A 14,155-nucleotide genomic window follows, 5' to 3' on the forward strand; every position below is an offset into this window, starting at 1 on the left:
ACCCGATCTCGCAAGGGCCTCCGGAGACGGTGACTAGAGCCTCTTGGGAAATTTGAGAAGAGCTCGTTCCAATTCATAAGCTTTTTCTCTACCTGCAAAAACTCTTCACACGCTTTTCAATAGTTTGGGCGCAAAGATCCATCCGATGCGGTTGGGTGCGACATTAGGGCGTTCTAATTTGGGGATAATCAGCCAATCTTTCTCCCAAAATCAGCCGGATCTTCGGCGGTGGATGGTTTCTTTTGGCTCAAAAAGGCAGCTCTTCCTTGGCACACCTGATGACGACACTTGCAGTCACTGCGACCTTCCACTCTCCGACACAACGACACTCAACTTACTTTCTCCTGAAGTTTATATCCGGGCTTGTTGGCATTGCAGCCTCGGTCTGCCGTTTTGACTCTAAACAAGTCATCTGCATATACTTTTGTATAAATGAAGAATAACAATTGTGTCTGAACAAATTATGCATGCAATTGTGCTATGCTGTATGTGTGTGTGTGTAATCTGTAATGAATTGGCCCAAGTGCCCAGCCACCCCAGTTCCAAACTAGTCTAGTACTGGTCTGCGGACTATTGAATGCCGGATCGGGCCAGGATGCCCGACGGCCTCATGGCGCCCCACTCCATGTGCCTGAGTGCCTGAGGCTCGTAGGCATCAAAGCAAGGTGGGGTTGGAAAGTTCTCCAAAGATGGAATGCGTCGAATCATCCAGAGTCTAATCCTGGGATAATCTCCCCGCTTCGGCATCGGCCTGCAATTCATTCTGTCCGAGTTTCCTCCCGTCACTTTTTACCCCGCATCACTCTTAGAATCCTCCTGGTCTTTGAATCTTGCATACACAGCACATCAAAAATCATGGCCGACGCAGAGCTTGAAGAGGTCAGTATGAAACCTTTCACACCTACATTTAACTTTCCCCGTCTTCATGGGTGTCCATGCTTGATGAATATCCGGATCCGCGCCTTCAACACTCTTCGTATCAAATGCTTAAATCTGGTATAGATCAGACGGGCCCGTCTTGCCCAGCTTCAGCAACAGGGTGGCGCACGTGGTGGCCCTTCGGACGGCAACCAGGAGGAACAGAGAAGGTATGATTCCCAGACCTCATTTTTACTTCTGCTTTTGTAAATCCTTACTGACTTGTCGCTCCACTCTAGGCAAGCTGAAGGTATGCGCAAACTCTTGTCCCGCTAGAGTAGGACCTGCTGGAGGAATCCCTCTGCCTACATCACTCTCTTGAACAATTTGCTTATTCCTTTACGAATAGCCGACCGCCGCGCCACTATTCTGAACCAGATCCTCGAGCCCGAAGCCGCCGATCGTTTGGGTCGCATCCGCCTTGTCAAGGAATCCCGCGCTGCTGACGTCGAGTCCCGTCTCATCATGCTCGCCCAGTCCGGCCAATTGCGCCAGAAGGTTACCGAGGAGCAGCTCAAGCAGCTGCTGAACGCTATGGCCGAGAACCAGCGCAAGGATGAGGAGGAGCACAAGATTGTGATCAACCGGCGCGGCGGCTGGGATGATGATGATGATTTGTTGGATCTGTGAGATGTGTTTTTAGCGATGGGTGTTCGGTTTGTGCTGAATGCTTGCCATGTTCAATGATACCTCCAGCTCTCGGATCTCTACCTTCACGACCAGAGCAAATTGCAGCTGAATTTCTGCTACGACAAAAGTACAGTTCTTCCAACTTGATAGTTCATCAACAGTTCCTCCACCGAGGACCTAATGACATTTGGCCGAGTAATCATTCAGGAAGTGGCCATTCCTCATTTAATGATACAGAAATATAGCTTCCTCAAGAGGAAGCAAGGAATATAATACATTTAACAATAAGCATACTGACCCCATCTGAAGCTATTGCCCCCTCTGCTCCATCAACTCCTTCTCCCTCTTCTTCTGCATCCGGATCATCCGCCTAATCTCCCTCATATCCGGCGGCCTCTCAATGCCCAACTCCGCCCTCAACTCCCCGACATCCTTCTCCAACACCTTCTCCCAATAAACATTAATCAACTCCTTACTCTGCAACCCACTCTTCAACGCCCACGGCAAATAAATTGAAAACAGCCGTTCCCTTTCCGCAGGCTTCAACCTCACCGACGCAAACAAACTCAACCCAGTCATGGGAATCAACGTATTCAGGAACTCAAACGCCTTGAGCGCCAGCTCGCCCTCCACGAAAATCGGCAAACCCGTCACAGCATGGTAGAAGTCATGACACTCGCGGTACCGCTGCATGACGTACGCGCATTCCTCGTCGTCAATGTACTGCACATTGTCCCGGGTGTCCGGGGACACGCCTTCGCGGTCCAGCCAGGTAGCGTAGGTCCGGCCGACGGTGTTCTCGGGGAGGGAGCGGAGATATGGCAGTTTGAGGGTCTCGGAGGTGATGCGCGGACGGTCGCGGAGGATCTGTCGGCCTGTTGGGTCTGAAAGCATGGCGTCACGGAGCCGGTAGATGAAGTAAGGTGTTGCGGTGGCTTCGCCGCAGGCGGCGATTAGGTCTTTTTATGATTTGTTAGCTACAACGTAGTATACTAGGTATGAGGGGGGTATATGTACCAGCTCTTCGGGGATTAAGAAGAGAGCCCACAGCTGACCCAATGGCCAGAGCACCGCGCTCTACAAAATTCAATGGCACATGGCCGGGATAGTTTGGCGGAGGACGATTGAAGCCGGAGATAGGCCGTGAGTGGGCGCGGAGCGATAGCGGTGCTGCGCAGGAGAGGATATTGTTTAGCTCGCGCGCGTGCTGGACGGCGTTGCGTGTCCGGAGGACTGTCATCGTGTGTCGAGTGAAGGGTAACACGTCGCAATGGACATGGTCCTTGGGCCGGATGGATGTAGATGAGGGTGTGGTACGATGGGATGCTCTCGGAGCCGGATGGCGCTAGTGGTGGATGTGCGGTACCGTAGCGCTGATAAAGATCGATAAGATAATCTTTTTCTTTATCGGCGGTTTTTGGCGCATCTGATCGTCTCTGCTTGGATTGCCATTGAGGGGTACAGAGGCATTGGTGTCGCTGGATATACTTTGCTTAGGGAATAATTACGCAGGTTCAAACAGGGGAGCTTTGTTTGCCTTCAACCCTCCCATAAACACTTGTCACACCCCTCCTTATCCTTCAATCCCCTCCACACCAACAACTTACCCCTCAATTGTCTAAACGACTGTCAACATGAAGCCCACCTGGTGGCCCGGCGAGAAGCACGAGCTCTTCACAGAATGGGCTAAATCACAAGGCATCGTCATCAATGGGGTCAGTCCGGCGCGATTCCCTGGGCGCGGTCTCGGTATGATCGCAACGCGAAAGATAGAAGTACATCCCCACGCTTATACCCCCTCAAACTCATATACACCAACTAACATCCTATGATATAACAGAAAGACTCCATCCTCGTGAAAGTCCCCCACTCCGCAATGCTCACGCCCTCCAAACTGCCATCTACCTTCACCTCACGCTTCCCAGCAGACACACCAACCCATACCCTCTACGCCGCATACCTCACCAACGCCAGTCCCTCCCACATAACACCATGGCGCAACACCTGGCCTACGATGGAAGACTTCACCTCCAGCATGCCGATCCTCTGGTCTTCATCTTCCCCCCTATCTCCCAGCAGCAACAGCAACACCAGCAGTATCCAAGACCTCCTCCCCCCCTCCATCTCCAACACCTGGAGCACCATAACCCCCGGCAAACGGAAACACAAGTATGACACGCGACACCAAAACCTCCTTAAAGCACAAGAAACCCGTCTCCGCAAGGCATGGGATATCGTTGTCCGAGTATTCCCCGAGACAGATAAAGACCTTTTCACGTACCATTGGGTGATTGTGAACACGCGAAGCTTCTTCTATCTTCTGCCGGGGGCGGAGATGCCAGAGGATAGGAATGATGCGATGGCGTTGGTTCCGTTTGCGGATTATTTCAACCATTCGGATGTGGCGGTATATACATTTCCTTTCTATCTGTGTAGGTTGGATGAGATGGCTAACGTGAGATATTGTGGATGGATAGTGTAATGTTAAGTTCGACGGGGAGGAGTATGTCTTTCGTGCGGCGAAGGAGTATAGTACGTTCTTTACCTCCATTCTATCATGAGTTCTGGAGACGAAGACGGTGGTATACTGATATGATATACAGACGAAGGCGAGGAAATCTACATGAGCTACGGCCCTCATTCGAACGATTTCCTATTCACAGAGTGTAAGCCCCCATCACCCATCCCCCATCCCCCATCCCCTACCATTCCACCACTCACCATCTCTACCCCATACTAACCACCACACCATCAAGACGGCTTCTACCTTGACACCAACGCCTCTGAAACCCTCTACCTCGACGAGATAATTCTGCAGGACCTGAGCGCCTCAAAGCAAGAAGAACTCGAGTTCCACCAATACTATGGGTATGCCTCCCATCCACTTATCTATCACCACGCACCACTAACGAAGCCATAACCAAACACAGCAACTACCAACTCACATCCGACGGCGTCTGCTACCGAACAGAAATCGCCGCCGGATTAACCTACATGCCACTACGACTTTGGCAGGACTATGTGCTCGGATACTCGACCGATGGGGTAGACGAGAAGATGTCAGCGGCTGTGATTCGGGGCTGGATTGGTGTGTATATCAAGGAAGCGGATGAGGCGGTGGCGCGGTTAGAGGATCTGTATATTGCCCAAACGGAGGATCAAGGTGTGGTGAGGATGTTGTTGAAGAGGTGGAGGCAGATTAAGACGCTTTGTGAGGAGGCGAGTGATCGGGTGTCTTCGTGATATGATATCATTTCTATCTGGGGAATGGAGATGTGTATAGAATAAGGAAGGGGTATATTAACTAGTAGTATCAATCGGTTCAAATATAAGTACAGGCATTCGTTCTGGAAAGACTACAGAATGTCGATCGGGATGGCGCTGGCATCTCTTTGCTTCGACGTGTGCTGTTTGCTCAAAACCAGGTGTTTCATCATGTAGTTCACCACGCACTTAATGCCGAGTTCTTCACCTCTGCGCACAATGTAGCCGTTAAGGTACTCGATCTCGGTCGTTTTGCCGGCTCGTACGTCCTGCAGCATAGAGCTGTGGTTCTTAGCTGTCTTGCTGGCAAGCTGAGTAACCATCCAGCGCAGTCGCTCTGGGGAGAATCGGCTCTCGATGCCTGGTATGCCCTGTAGTTCCGGGAGGGCGCAGATCACGCTCGAGATCTCATGGAGGAGCAACCGCGTCACGCGAGTGAAGCTGTAGTTGTAGAGCAGCTCGCCATTTTCGCAGTTCATCACCGCTGTCAATGGGTTGATGACGGCGTTCATCGCCAGCTTCTCAAGCTGGTAGAGCATAAGAGCGGACGGAGTCTCCGCGACAGCAACCAGTGGCGGGGTGAGAGTCATGGTCCGCAGGAGATACTTGGTGCTAGCAGCCCAGTCATCCTCGTTTTCGCTAATTGGAGTTGTCGAATTCGAGGGCAGGGCCGGTCCGAGGATGGTCGTGCCGACGCCCGTATGGGCCACCTGAAATGGTTCTTTTCTGCGGGCCAGCCCATGCGAGACAATGCCTTGCATGTAGTTCGGGCGTTTGCGGGGATCAGGAAAAACCTTCTCGTTGAGCTCATCAATGACGCCCATGCCGTTTTGAAGTAGTAGAACTGTGGAGTCGGGTGTCAGACGATGCTTGACGGACTCCAAAGCCATAGCCGTCACCGGCGCCTTGACACTGACGACCAAGCATTCAATGCGCTCATCATCTTGGACAGACCCGGCTAGGGAGCCTTCAACATCGCCCTCATCGGCCCGAGCCATGGCTTCCCCGGTCTTGCCGTTTTTATCCCAGTATGGGAATGCATGCCATGCTTTGCCGTTCAGGACGTTGACATCGAAGCCCGTCTTGATATCGTCCAATCCATTCGAGTTAATTGCTAAGCACTTTTTCCTTCCCAGCCATGACTTGTACAGACTGGGATTGTGCAGGAGGAGAGTGACAGGCGGAGGCGACGGACGACTTGCGAGAGAGTGGGCAACGAATGTGCCTACATTCCCAAGACCTAGGATATGTATGCGTCCAGACAATCGGCGCTTTCCACTATCTTTTGACGCTTCTTCGGCGTTCTGCATCCAGGTCGACACGAACCGACCATATGATTTGGGATGCGAACTACGCCTTGAGACAAGACATAATTCGCAGACTGTCGTCCGCCGAAGCGGACTGCGCCCCAGTATGTACGACACTTTGACGGCTGAAGAGTAAATACAGTGTGTCCGAGTTCAGGTACCGTCCAAGCTGAGAGGTGATGACAATGTAATCAGCGTCTCATTATAAGATGGAGCAATTGCCAAATACCCCCAGGACTTCGCGTCGCAACAATGATATGCAAATTAATGAAAGATATAGATCGAGAGTGAGTTCGGCATCGCATGAGGGAGAAGGCGGACAAATAGCTCTTTACCGCCTTAGAGACCGCCCGGAGATAAAAAATCGACATTATCCGCTTCTTCTCAATCCAACATCATCGATTCCTCCCCAAATATTCGTACACATAATCAAAATGGAGGCAGCAGATCTACTTCCGCTGCTCGAGCAGCTGGATGACAACATTGATGATCTTGAAGAGGCTTTGAAACCCATCCTGGACAGCTCCGTGGTGGAGACGTCAAAGAAGCTTCCGGTGATGGACAAAGCGAAATTTCACGTCTTGGTGACTTATGCGCTGGAGTCTCTTATTTTCTGTATGTCACTATTGCAGCTGGGGCGAAATTGATTGCTAATTTCTACAGCGTATCTGCGTCTTCACGGCGTCAATGCTAAAGAACACTCCGTGTTTAGAGAATTAACTAGAGTCAAGCAATACTTTGCGAAGATCACCGCGCTCGAAGCGGAGCCGGAAAAGCGTACTCTAACTCTTGACAAGCAGGCTGCCAGTCGCTTTATCAAGCATGGTCTTGTGAGTTACTTCTGCACAGCACATTTATGGGTACAGGCTAATTGGGTAGGCTGGAAATGACAAAATCGACCTGGCACGCAAGGAGCAGGAGGCAAAGGAGAGAGCACGCGCTCAGCTAAAGGCGTCGATACTGGCTAAAAAAGCAGGTGCTACGTCTCAGCAATCATCGCAGAATGCGACAAGCAACTCCGAGAGTGAATCCGAGTCCGAGGAGCTTGTGAAGCCCGCACCTAAGCCGTCGGGCAAGAGCTCTGATGATAAGAAGAAGCGCAAGGACAAGCAGAAGAGGAGGGTCAGCAAGGAAGAGCACAATGAGAACAAGAAGGAGCGGAGAAAGAAGAAGGATGAATTGCGCAAGACGAAGAAGTTGAAATGAGGAGGTAGCGATTTGTGTTGATCTGCCGGCTGGACCGGTTGATGGGCTGTCTGTTACTGGGATTGCAGCACTTCAATAACGAGTGACGCGCACCTATCTCAGCAACAGATATTGTCCGCAGGCTTGCTGCCACGAAACTACTAAAAGTATACATGGAATGATGATACCCACCGCATAGAGGACAACCTCAATGAACCTGTTGAAAGACGAGTACAGTGAGGAACCGGGTGCATGCCATGGCCACAGTAGACCTGGTGTAGGAACGGACAAAGTCTTCCATAGACTACTATACGATTCGAGTCATTTAGTCAAATCAGTGGCAAGTGACTGACAGCGAGAGAATGTTCATGCTCAGCCCTGTGGATCATGGCAATGCAGTGAGTCACTGCCGGAGTTAAGCAGAACATGTGCGGATAACTTCAGATCCACTGTTCTGTAAGACTCGAACGTCGTCTCCACTAGGTAGCGAATATCACATCCACTAGCAATAAAACAATCCAAAAAAAGATTATGATAATATATCCCTCATTTCCATTCTAAACCCATCCATCCTCGGCATTAAAGCAACGATCAACCGTAAGCGCCGGGACCGGCAGCTGACCTAACGTCCGAAGCAACCAATCAGGAACGGGAGAATAACCAGGGCGATCGGAGTTTTCGAACTTTCTCCGCCCGACTTTCGAGCTTCTTCTTTTCCGACTATAAAACAACTCTCTCCACCCGCTTCCCAACACTTTAACTCACATACAACATCCACACGTACAACTCTCCCTTAACCACTTTCCTCACGACCACCAAAACCAACACACAAAATGCCTCGTCAACGCCGTGGTGCCGCCCCTACTCCCGCGCGCAGCGCTCCCACCCGCCCTACCGCTGCTCCCGCCAGACCTGCTGCCGCCCCTTCTTACGGCCAGCAACAGCCTCACTCCACTGCTGCTCACCCCCAGCAGCAGCACCACGCTGCCCCTCCGGCTGCTGCCCCCGCCGCTACTCCCGCCGCTGCTCCCGTCCAGCAAAGCCAGGGCCCCGGTCTCTTCGGCCAGATGGCCTCGACTGCTGCGTACGTTGCCACACATACCCCAATACCTTTCCCCCAAATTTTCTTATATAATTGAACCAAACTAACATATGATGAAATATAGTGGTGTCGCCGTCGGCTCCTCCATCGGCCACGCCATCGGCGGAATGTTCTTCGGCGGTGGTGGCGGCTCCAGTGCTCCCGCTGAGGCTCCTCAGCAGGCTGCTCCGGCTCCGGCTCAGGCCATGGACAACGGTCTCTGGGCTGGAAACGCTACCAACAGCTCTTGGGAGGCGCCGGCTTGTGCCACGGATGCGCAGAACTTCCGCAAGTGCATGGATGAGAACAAGGGTGATTTGACGATCTGTGGATGGTACTTGGATCAGCTGGTAAGATCTATTCCCTTTTTATTTCCCCTGATGGGGGGAAGTGTTGGGTGATTGTGGGCATATGCTAATGGGTATTGTGTTTATAGAAGGCTTGCCAGGCTGCTGCTAAGCCGTACTAGAGTGGTTTTTTTTTGGTGATTGATGAATGATTTATGGATGGGCATATATGCATAGTGGTGGATTAGCCCGTTATTTCTCTCTTATTTTACTATTATCTATTACCCTTGTATAACATATACCACTTTCGAAGTTATTACCCTTATTTTATTGGGTCGGCTATGTCTGTGATGGGCATGCATCAGGACAGGAACTGAAAATATAGATAAAAAAGGATCATTCCACTCTTCATGTGTTTATATTTTCATTCCTTTCGTTCAGTGGTAGATTTGTAGATGGTAAATGATAACTATAGGTTTATATCATTCTCATAGAGGTACATACATGCTTCGCTGCAAGCAAAGGAAGGAGTTTGATACATACATAGCAGGAACTCCAGTATATTGCACTAGAATATGGCTCACTATCGTCTGTCTCCGTCGTTTCGAGGCTGAAAGTTCAACTATACAGCCATTAGCATATAAACCACCAACCATCAGCATTATTACTCACCTGATTCCCATTATAAAATTGCCGATCGTCCCCCTCATTCTGCGCATCCCTCAATGTCCGAATAATCGGTCCTCTGGACGCATTCACCCGTCTGCGTCCCGCATCATTCGATCCCGAAGACGCCATGCTAGCAGTTGGCGCAGCCTCACTGCCCGACGACTGCGTCGTTCCATACCCAAAGAACGATCCCACAAGCCCGGTGGCAGTACCAACCGCGGACGACACCAGTCCGTAGGCAGACGACACCGCTCGGACTGGCAGACTCGCACCCGCGCCGGAATACGCCTCCGTGTAGGACTGGATCGGAACCATCACCAGGTTCGCGGAGCTGCCGAGTCCCAGCTCGGCTAGGGTTTGCTCCTCGTCGGCAATGGTGAGGGTGCGATTCGGCAGAGGCGTCAGGATATGCTTGAGGTTGTAGGGGCTGCGCTCTTCCATCTGACCGTCTAGCCAGGGACGAACGTCGTTGCGGATAGTCTGGGTGGGAGTGAAGCTGGAGCGCACGGAGCTGCCGTCGAAGAGACGCACTTGGAGACGGTATTGCTTCGGAGGGGAGGGCGGGCGCCGTTCAGCGGGTTGGGTGGCGGGCTCTTTGGGCGTGACGGAGGAGGATGGCTTCTCTTTGGAGGAAGGCTTGGGCTTGGGCTTGCTCTCTTGTGTGACTGGTCGGGGAGTCGGCTTAGGTGCTGGCTCTTGCTTCTGTTGTTGGAGTTTCTTGGTCGGGGACGGACGTTGTTGCTCGGCTCGCGCATCGTCTACTCGTCTCTTTCCTTCACGAATAGCTGCATCGCGGGGTTGCTCTGGCTCAGTTGTGGAGGGCTGGGGTGCAGGCTGAGATGGAGCTGGTGTAGGAGCTGGCTCTGCAGCAGGCGCTGGTGCCGGTACAGGCGCAGAAGACACAGGTTCCGGCGCAGGAGGAGACACAGTCGCAGGAGCATCAGAAGCCACCGGCGCAAACGTCGTCTCACCCCCAGCAGCACCCGCACTTCCTACATCCTGCTGAACTGGTGCGCGACTCTCATCCAGCTTCACAAGTAGGCGATCGCGAAAGTCCTCCTTGGAAATATCCGGCACGAGGTAATCGCACATCATACCATTCCTGCGACGGTCAACAACTTCCCTAACCAAAGTAGCATAGTACATACTTTATCACGACGACGGTAGGAAACTTGACGATGGGACAAAAAGAGGCCAGAAAGCCCGCTTCCTGACTACCTTTGGTGAAGCGCAAGAGGACAGCTCTCGATGGGAGTAGTTGCGCTAACTGCGCAGCGTTAGCAGATGCAAAAACTAGTGTATACAATGTGTTGTATACCTCCTCATCAAACGTAAAGTAGCTCTCCTCCCATTCTGTACTCGTCTGCTCATCATCTAAGTAGCCGTGTCAGTACTGCGGAGTATCGCCGAGCTCCAGCATCCCTCCATTCAATGCCTGTAGAAAGTAACGAACCTCTAACGAAGCAAACGACCGCCTTGCTCTCAGCGACCGCCGCAGCGATACCCTCCTGTAAGCTCCCAGAGTAGAACATATTGCGGTTTTCCTTCTGCGCGAGTGTAGTAGACAAGTGACATTAAAGCTAGTGGTTACGGAGCTACCGACTGACACCCGCAATCGATAAGCCGACAATCCGCATCGGCGGAAAAGACCCCGTCCCGACCCGCTCTCTCTTAATCTTCCACTGGCACTTTCAATCCCCAACTGCCTCCAACTCAATCAATTCCACCAGAAACCAAACACAACAGCGCGCAAAATGCGCTCCATCCTCTCCGTCCTCTCCCAGACGGGCACAAGAACCACCCCCCTACGCCCCGCATCCTCAATTCTGCGCACCGCCCTCAACAGAACAGGAACAGCAGCAGGACCAGACTCCCTCTGCACGCGCTGCCTCCGCCGAACCAACAACACCACCCAGCTTCGCTTCTACAACAACAACCAATTCAACGACGACCAGCGCTGGCTCTCCGTAGTGGATGCCCCCTCGCAAGTTGTCCGCACAGGCCGGAAACATGGTCCGGGACTGATCATTCTCGGTACGCCCATACCCATCCCATCAACCACAACCACATAATAAACCAAACTAACATACATACAATGCAGCACTAATCCCCATAATCTCCTTCGCCCTCGGAACATGGCAAATCCAACGTCTAGAGTGGAAAACCAACTTAATCGCTAAATTCGAAGACCGGCTGATCAAGCCCCCACTGCCTCTACCCCCGCGAATCGATCCGTCCGCGATCTCCGAGTTCGATTACCGCCGGGTCGTCGCGACGGGCACACTCCGACATGATCAGGAGATGTTGGTGGGTCCGCGCATGCGAGAGGGTCAGGATGGGTTCTTTGTGGTGACGCCGCTGGAGCGCGAGGGTGGGAGTACGGTGTTGGTGAATCGGGGGTGGATTAGTCGGAAGATGAAGGAGAAGAGGGATAGATTGAGGCAAGGAGAGGGGAGGGCGTTGCCGGAGGGAGAGGTTGTGGTGGAGGGGTTGTTGAGGGAGCCATGGAAGAAGAATATGTTTACGCCGGATAATGTGCCGGCTGAGGGGAAGTTTTATTTCCCTGATATTGAGCAGATGGCGGAGTTGACGGGGAGTCAGCCTGTTTGGATTGAGGAAACTATGGGTATGTTATTCTTCCTTCTTTTCATTTCATTGGTTTGGGTATTGGATGATGAAGCTAATCTATGATGGTGGATCAGTCCCCGATATGGTCGAGGCGATGGATCGCGAGGCCAAGGGTATCCCTATTGGCCGTGCTGCTGAAGTCAACCTCAAGAACAACCACAGCCAGTATATCTTTACTTGGTATGTTGCATTCCCCCTTTCCTCCCCGGACGCGGTATAGAACCCTGGCTGACGGCCGCAGGTACGGCTTGTCGCTGGCAACCTCCATCATGCTGTGGATGATTATCCGCAAGCGTCCCAACGAGGCTACTCGGCGTGTGCGCCATAACCGGAACTGGTAGTGGCTCGTGTCCCCGCATGCTGGACGGCGTTTGGACTTGTATCTATAGGAATGTATATTGTATCATCATGGTGGCATTGCCAATCTCATATCTTGCAACAGCTCCTTGGGCAGGTGCTTTTGCGCCAGCGAGAAGATCGTGGTGGACTGGTTAACATGCCGTTGCCTACTGAATTAGTATTCTTGTAGAAGAGTGGTGTAATGGCTGGACTTACCGCCGCATCAAGGTTGCTACATCGCTCTCGTCGATGGTCTTGCGCCCCGCGTGCTTGGAATACGCAGCCAGATCCTCACTTGCCTGCTCGAAGTACCACGATGAAGCCTGCTCAATCGCAGCCAGTGTCTCCTTGCTGATCTTGGCTTTTGACCCGTTCCGCGCCCGCGCAAACCGGGTGGCCAGCTTCTTCACGACTCCGACGGGAAGGTTCGGCACGGGAATGCCATGTCGGGAGAGCTTCTTCTGTTTCGCGCCGGAGACGTAGCGGTCCTCGTCCCGCAGCCCCCCTCCGACAATACCTGGACTCTGGCTCTCACTTAGTGCCACCGGAGCGGGCGGCGGCGATTGCAGCTCCATGCCGAAGTCGCCAGCAGCGATGGACACGCTGTCGGCGTCATCGGACCCTGCTCCAGTGTCCATTGGCATGTCCATCGATAGCTCGAACCCTTCATCGTCATGAATGGGCTCATCCTGGTCCAATTCCGCGCCAGGAGCAGGCGGCGACGGGAAATTAAACTCGAAGTTGAACCGTCCAAGATCTTCCGTTTCACCTCTGTATATAGATTAGCGATGGATCTCCCTAACTGCGCATAGAACTCACCCTCCGTCAAAGTCCCCTTGCGTAAGAACCGTATCTTCGCCTCCATCATCACCGTGTACAATCCCCGTATCATCCCCATCTTCACTCTCACTCTCTAACCCAGTCGCCGCCCCAATCTCACTCATGCGAGGACCGCCCACACTCATCATGGATAACCTATTACGGTCATGTTCACTCGTAGCCCGTCGAGGATACTCAACCGTAATATCTTCCTCCTCAAACGCCAACGACAGCCGGGGTGGGTGCATCTCCGGCTCCTCATCTACCTCCTCCACCTCATCGAGCGGCAGCGACAAACGAGGGCGCTCAATTTCGGGCTCATTATCTAACTCTTCGATTTCATCTCTCTCCGGTTCTGGCGAAGACTCTACTTGCTCCTGCGGCGAAGATTGTATAGGCTGGGTGGTCGGTGCAAGGGCTTTCCCCAGGTTCCGGAGGATATCGAATGTCGTCTCGCGTTGGATCCGCCCGCTTCGTCTACGATCGCGTCCGGGCGTGTTCGCGGCGCGTCGCTGCAGCGCCTGCACTCGATACGGCGTGGATGGCGCGCCGGCGCCCCTGTTTCGCGGGGTGTATCGGTTCGCGGAGGGGGTGGTGGATGCGAATCGGCTGGGAGTGAGGGGGTATTTTGTGTGAGCGGGGAGACGTTGCAACTGGCTCTGGTCAGTACGTACAAGATGATATGATGCAAAGAAAGCAGCTTACCCCTGTGAGTGTGGTGTCTCCTACTGGAGTCAATGCTTCCGAGCCATCAGACACTCGGGGTGACCGGCGACGCGGCTTGGGTGTGGTCGCCATTGGCTAGCGGGGATGCGGATCTATCGCATCAAATAGATTATGATGTAGCGGTTATCAGCGTTCAATAAATATACCAGCCGTTCATGATAATAGAAGCCAATATTGGCGATAGATGAAGAGGGGTTGTATGGCTATAGTGATAACTGGAGCGCGTCTGGGAGAAGAGCAGCAGCGGACAGAAGGGAAGGCGGTCAACTAATCTTAGTTAGACCCACTGATTGGTGCTGCTC

At 52.7% G+C, this 14,155-nt stretch overlaps 9 protein-coding genes across 9 annotated transcripts; 5 read left to right on the forward strand and 4 right to left on the reverse strand.

The window, feature by feature from the left end:
• Positions 1–697: 697 nt before the first annotated feature.
• BO88DRAFT_407930 (DNA-binding protein) lies at positions 698–1,761 on the forward strand. The gene is made up of 4 exons (XM_025707571.1): positions 698–879; positions 1,003–1,088; positions 1,158–1,168; positions 1,268–1,761. Exons 1-4 carry the CDS (start codon positions 856–858, stop codon positions 1,546–1,548), a joined length of 402 nt encoding a protein of 133 aa, XP_025559095.1. The 5' UTR covers positions 698–855; the 3' UTR covers positions 1,549–1,761.
• On the reverse strand, positions 1,707–2,835 carry coq4 (ubiquinone biosynthesis protein COQ4). The gene is made up of 2 exons (XM_025704256.1): positions 2,566–2,835; positions 1,707–2,507 (listed from the first exon to the last, which is right to left on the reverse strand). The coding sequence occupies exons 1-2, from the start codon at positions 2,786–2,788 to the stop codon at positions 1,858–1,860; spliced, it is 873 nt and encodes a 290-aa protein (XP_025559096.1). The 5' UTR covers positions 2,789–2,835; the 3' UTR covers positions 1,707–1,857.
• Positions 2,836–2,972: 137 nt separating this feature from the next.
• On the forward strand, positions 2,973–4,844 carry BO88DRAFT_407932 (uncharacterized protein). Its single transcript, XM_025707572.1, has 6 exons — positions 2,973–3,323; positions 3,389–3,955; positions 4,026–4,080; positions 4,152–4,214; positions 4,305–4,416; positions 4,479–4,844. Exons 1-6 carry the CDS (start codon positions 3,183–3,185, stop codon positions 4,789–4,791), a joined length of 1,251 nt encoding a protein of 416 aa, XP_025559097.1. The 5' UTR covers positions 2,973–3,182; the 3' UTR covers positions 4,792–4,844.
• BO88DRAFT_407934 (ketopantoate reductase family protein) lies at positions 4,838–6,377 on the reverse strand. The gene has a single exon (XM_025707573.1). It carries the CDS (start codon positions 6,120–6,122, stop codon positions 4,905–4,907), a length of 1,218 nt encoding a protein of 405 aa, XP_025559098.1. The 5' UTR covers positions 6,123–6,377; the 3' UTR covers positions 4,838–4,904.
• Positions 6,378–6,521: 144 nt separating this feature from the next.
• On the forward strand, positions 6,522–7,325 carry BO88DRAFT_446506 (Sas10/Utp3/C1D family protein; the record flags this gene model as incomplete). Its single annotated transcript, XM_025710289.1, has 3 exons — positions 6,522–6,734; positions 6,783–6,949; positions 6,999–7,325. The coding sequence occupies exons 1-3, from the start codon at positions 6,554–6,556 to the stop codon at positions 7,323–7,325; spliced, it is 675 nt and encodes a 224-aa protein (XP_025559099.1). The 5' UTR covers positions 6,522–6,553.
• An 812-nt stretch (positions 7,326–8,137) lies between these two features.
• On the forward strand, positions 8,138–9,082 carry BO88DRAFT_490938 (coiled-coil-helix-coiled-coil-helix domain-containing protein; the record flags this gene model as incomplete). Its single annotated transcript, XM_025712820.1, has 3 exons — positions 8,138–8,388; positions 8,471–8,735; positions 8,822–9,082. 3 exons carry the CDS (start codon positions 8,138–8,140, stop codon positions 8,852–8,854), a joined length of 549 nt encoding a protein of 182 aa, XP_025559100.1. The 3' UTR covers positions 8,855–9,082.
• A 42-nt stretch (positions 9,083–9,124) lies between these two features.
• BO88DRAFT_407937 (UBX domain protein) lies at positions 9,125–10,915 on the reverse strand. Its single transcript, XM_025707574.1, has 5 exons — positions 10,795–10,915; positions 10,660–10,715; positions 10,490–10,608; positions 9,345–10,443; positions 9,125–9,294 (listed from the first exon to the last, which is right to left on the reverse strand). The coding sequence occupies exons 1-5, from the start codon at positions 10,871–10,873 to the stop codon at positions 9,256–9,258; spliced, it is 1,392 nt and encodes a 463-aa protein (XP_025559101.1). The 5' UTR covers positions 10,874–10,915; the 3' UTR covers positions 9,125–9,255.
• Positions 10,916–11,095: 180 nt separating this feature from the next.
• BO88DRAFT_428960 (cytochrome oxidase assembly protein SHY1) lies at positions 11,096–12,310 on the forward strand (the record flags this gene model as incomplete). Its single annotated transcript, XM_025709112.1, has 4 exons — positions 11,096–11,375; positions 11,443–11,967; positions 12,044–12,149; positions 12,211–12,310. 4 exons carry the CDS (start codon positions 11,096–11,098, stop codon positions 12,308–12,310), a joined length of 1,011 nt encoding a protein of 336 aa, XP_025559102.1.
• Positions 12,216–14,047, reverse strand: BO88DRAFT_407939 (uncharacterized protein). Its single transcript, XM_025707575.1, has 3 exons — positions 13,833–14,047; positions 13,128–13,780; positions 12,216–13,079 (listed from the first exon to the last, which is right to left on the reverse strand). Exons 1-3 carry the CDS (start codon positions 13,923–13,925, stop codon positions 12,521–12,523), a joined length of 1,305 nt encoding a protein of 434 aa, XP_025559103.1. The 5' UTR covers positions 13,926–14,047; the 3' UTR covers positions 12,216–12,520.
• Between the last annotated feature and the right edge of the window lie 108 nt (positions 14,048–14,155).

The sequence above is a fragment of the Aspergillus vadensis genome, assembly GCF_003184925.1.
Source record: "Aspergillus vadensis CBS 113365 unplaced genomic scaffold BO88scaffold_26, whole genome shotgun sequence".
In the NCBI taxonomy this organism is placed as follows: Eukaryota; Fungi; Ascomycota; class Eurotiomycetes; order Eurotiales; family Aspergillaceae; genus Aspergillus; species Aspergillus vadensis.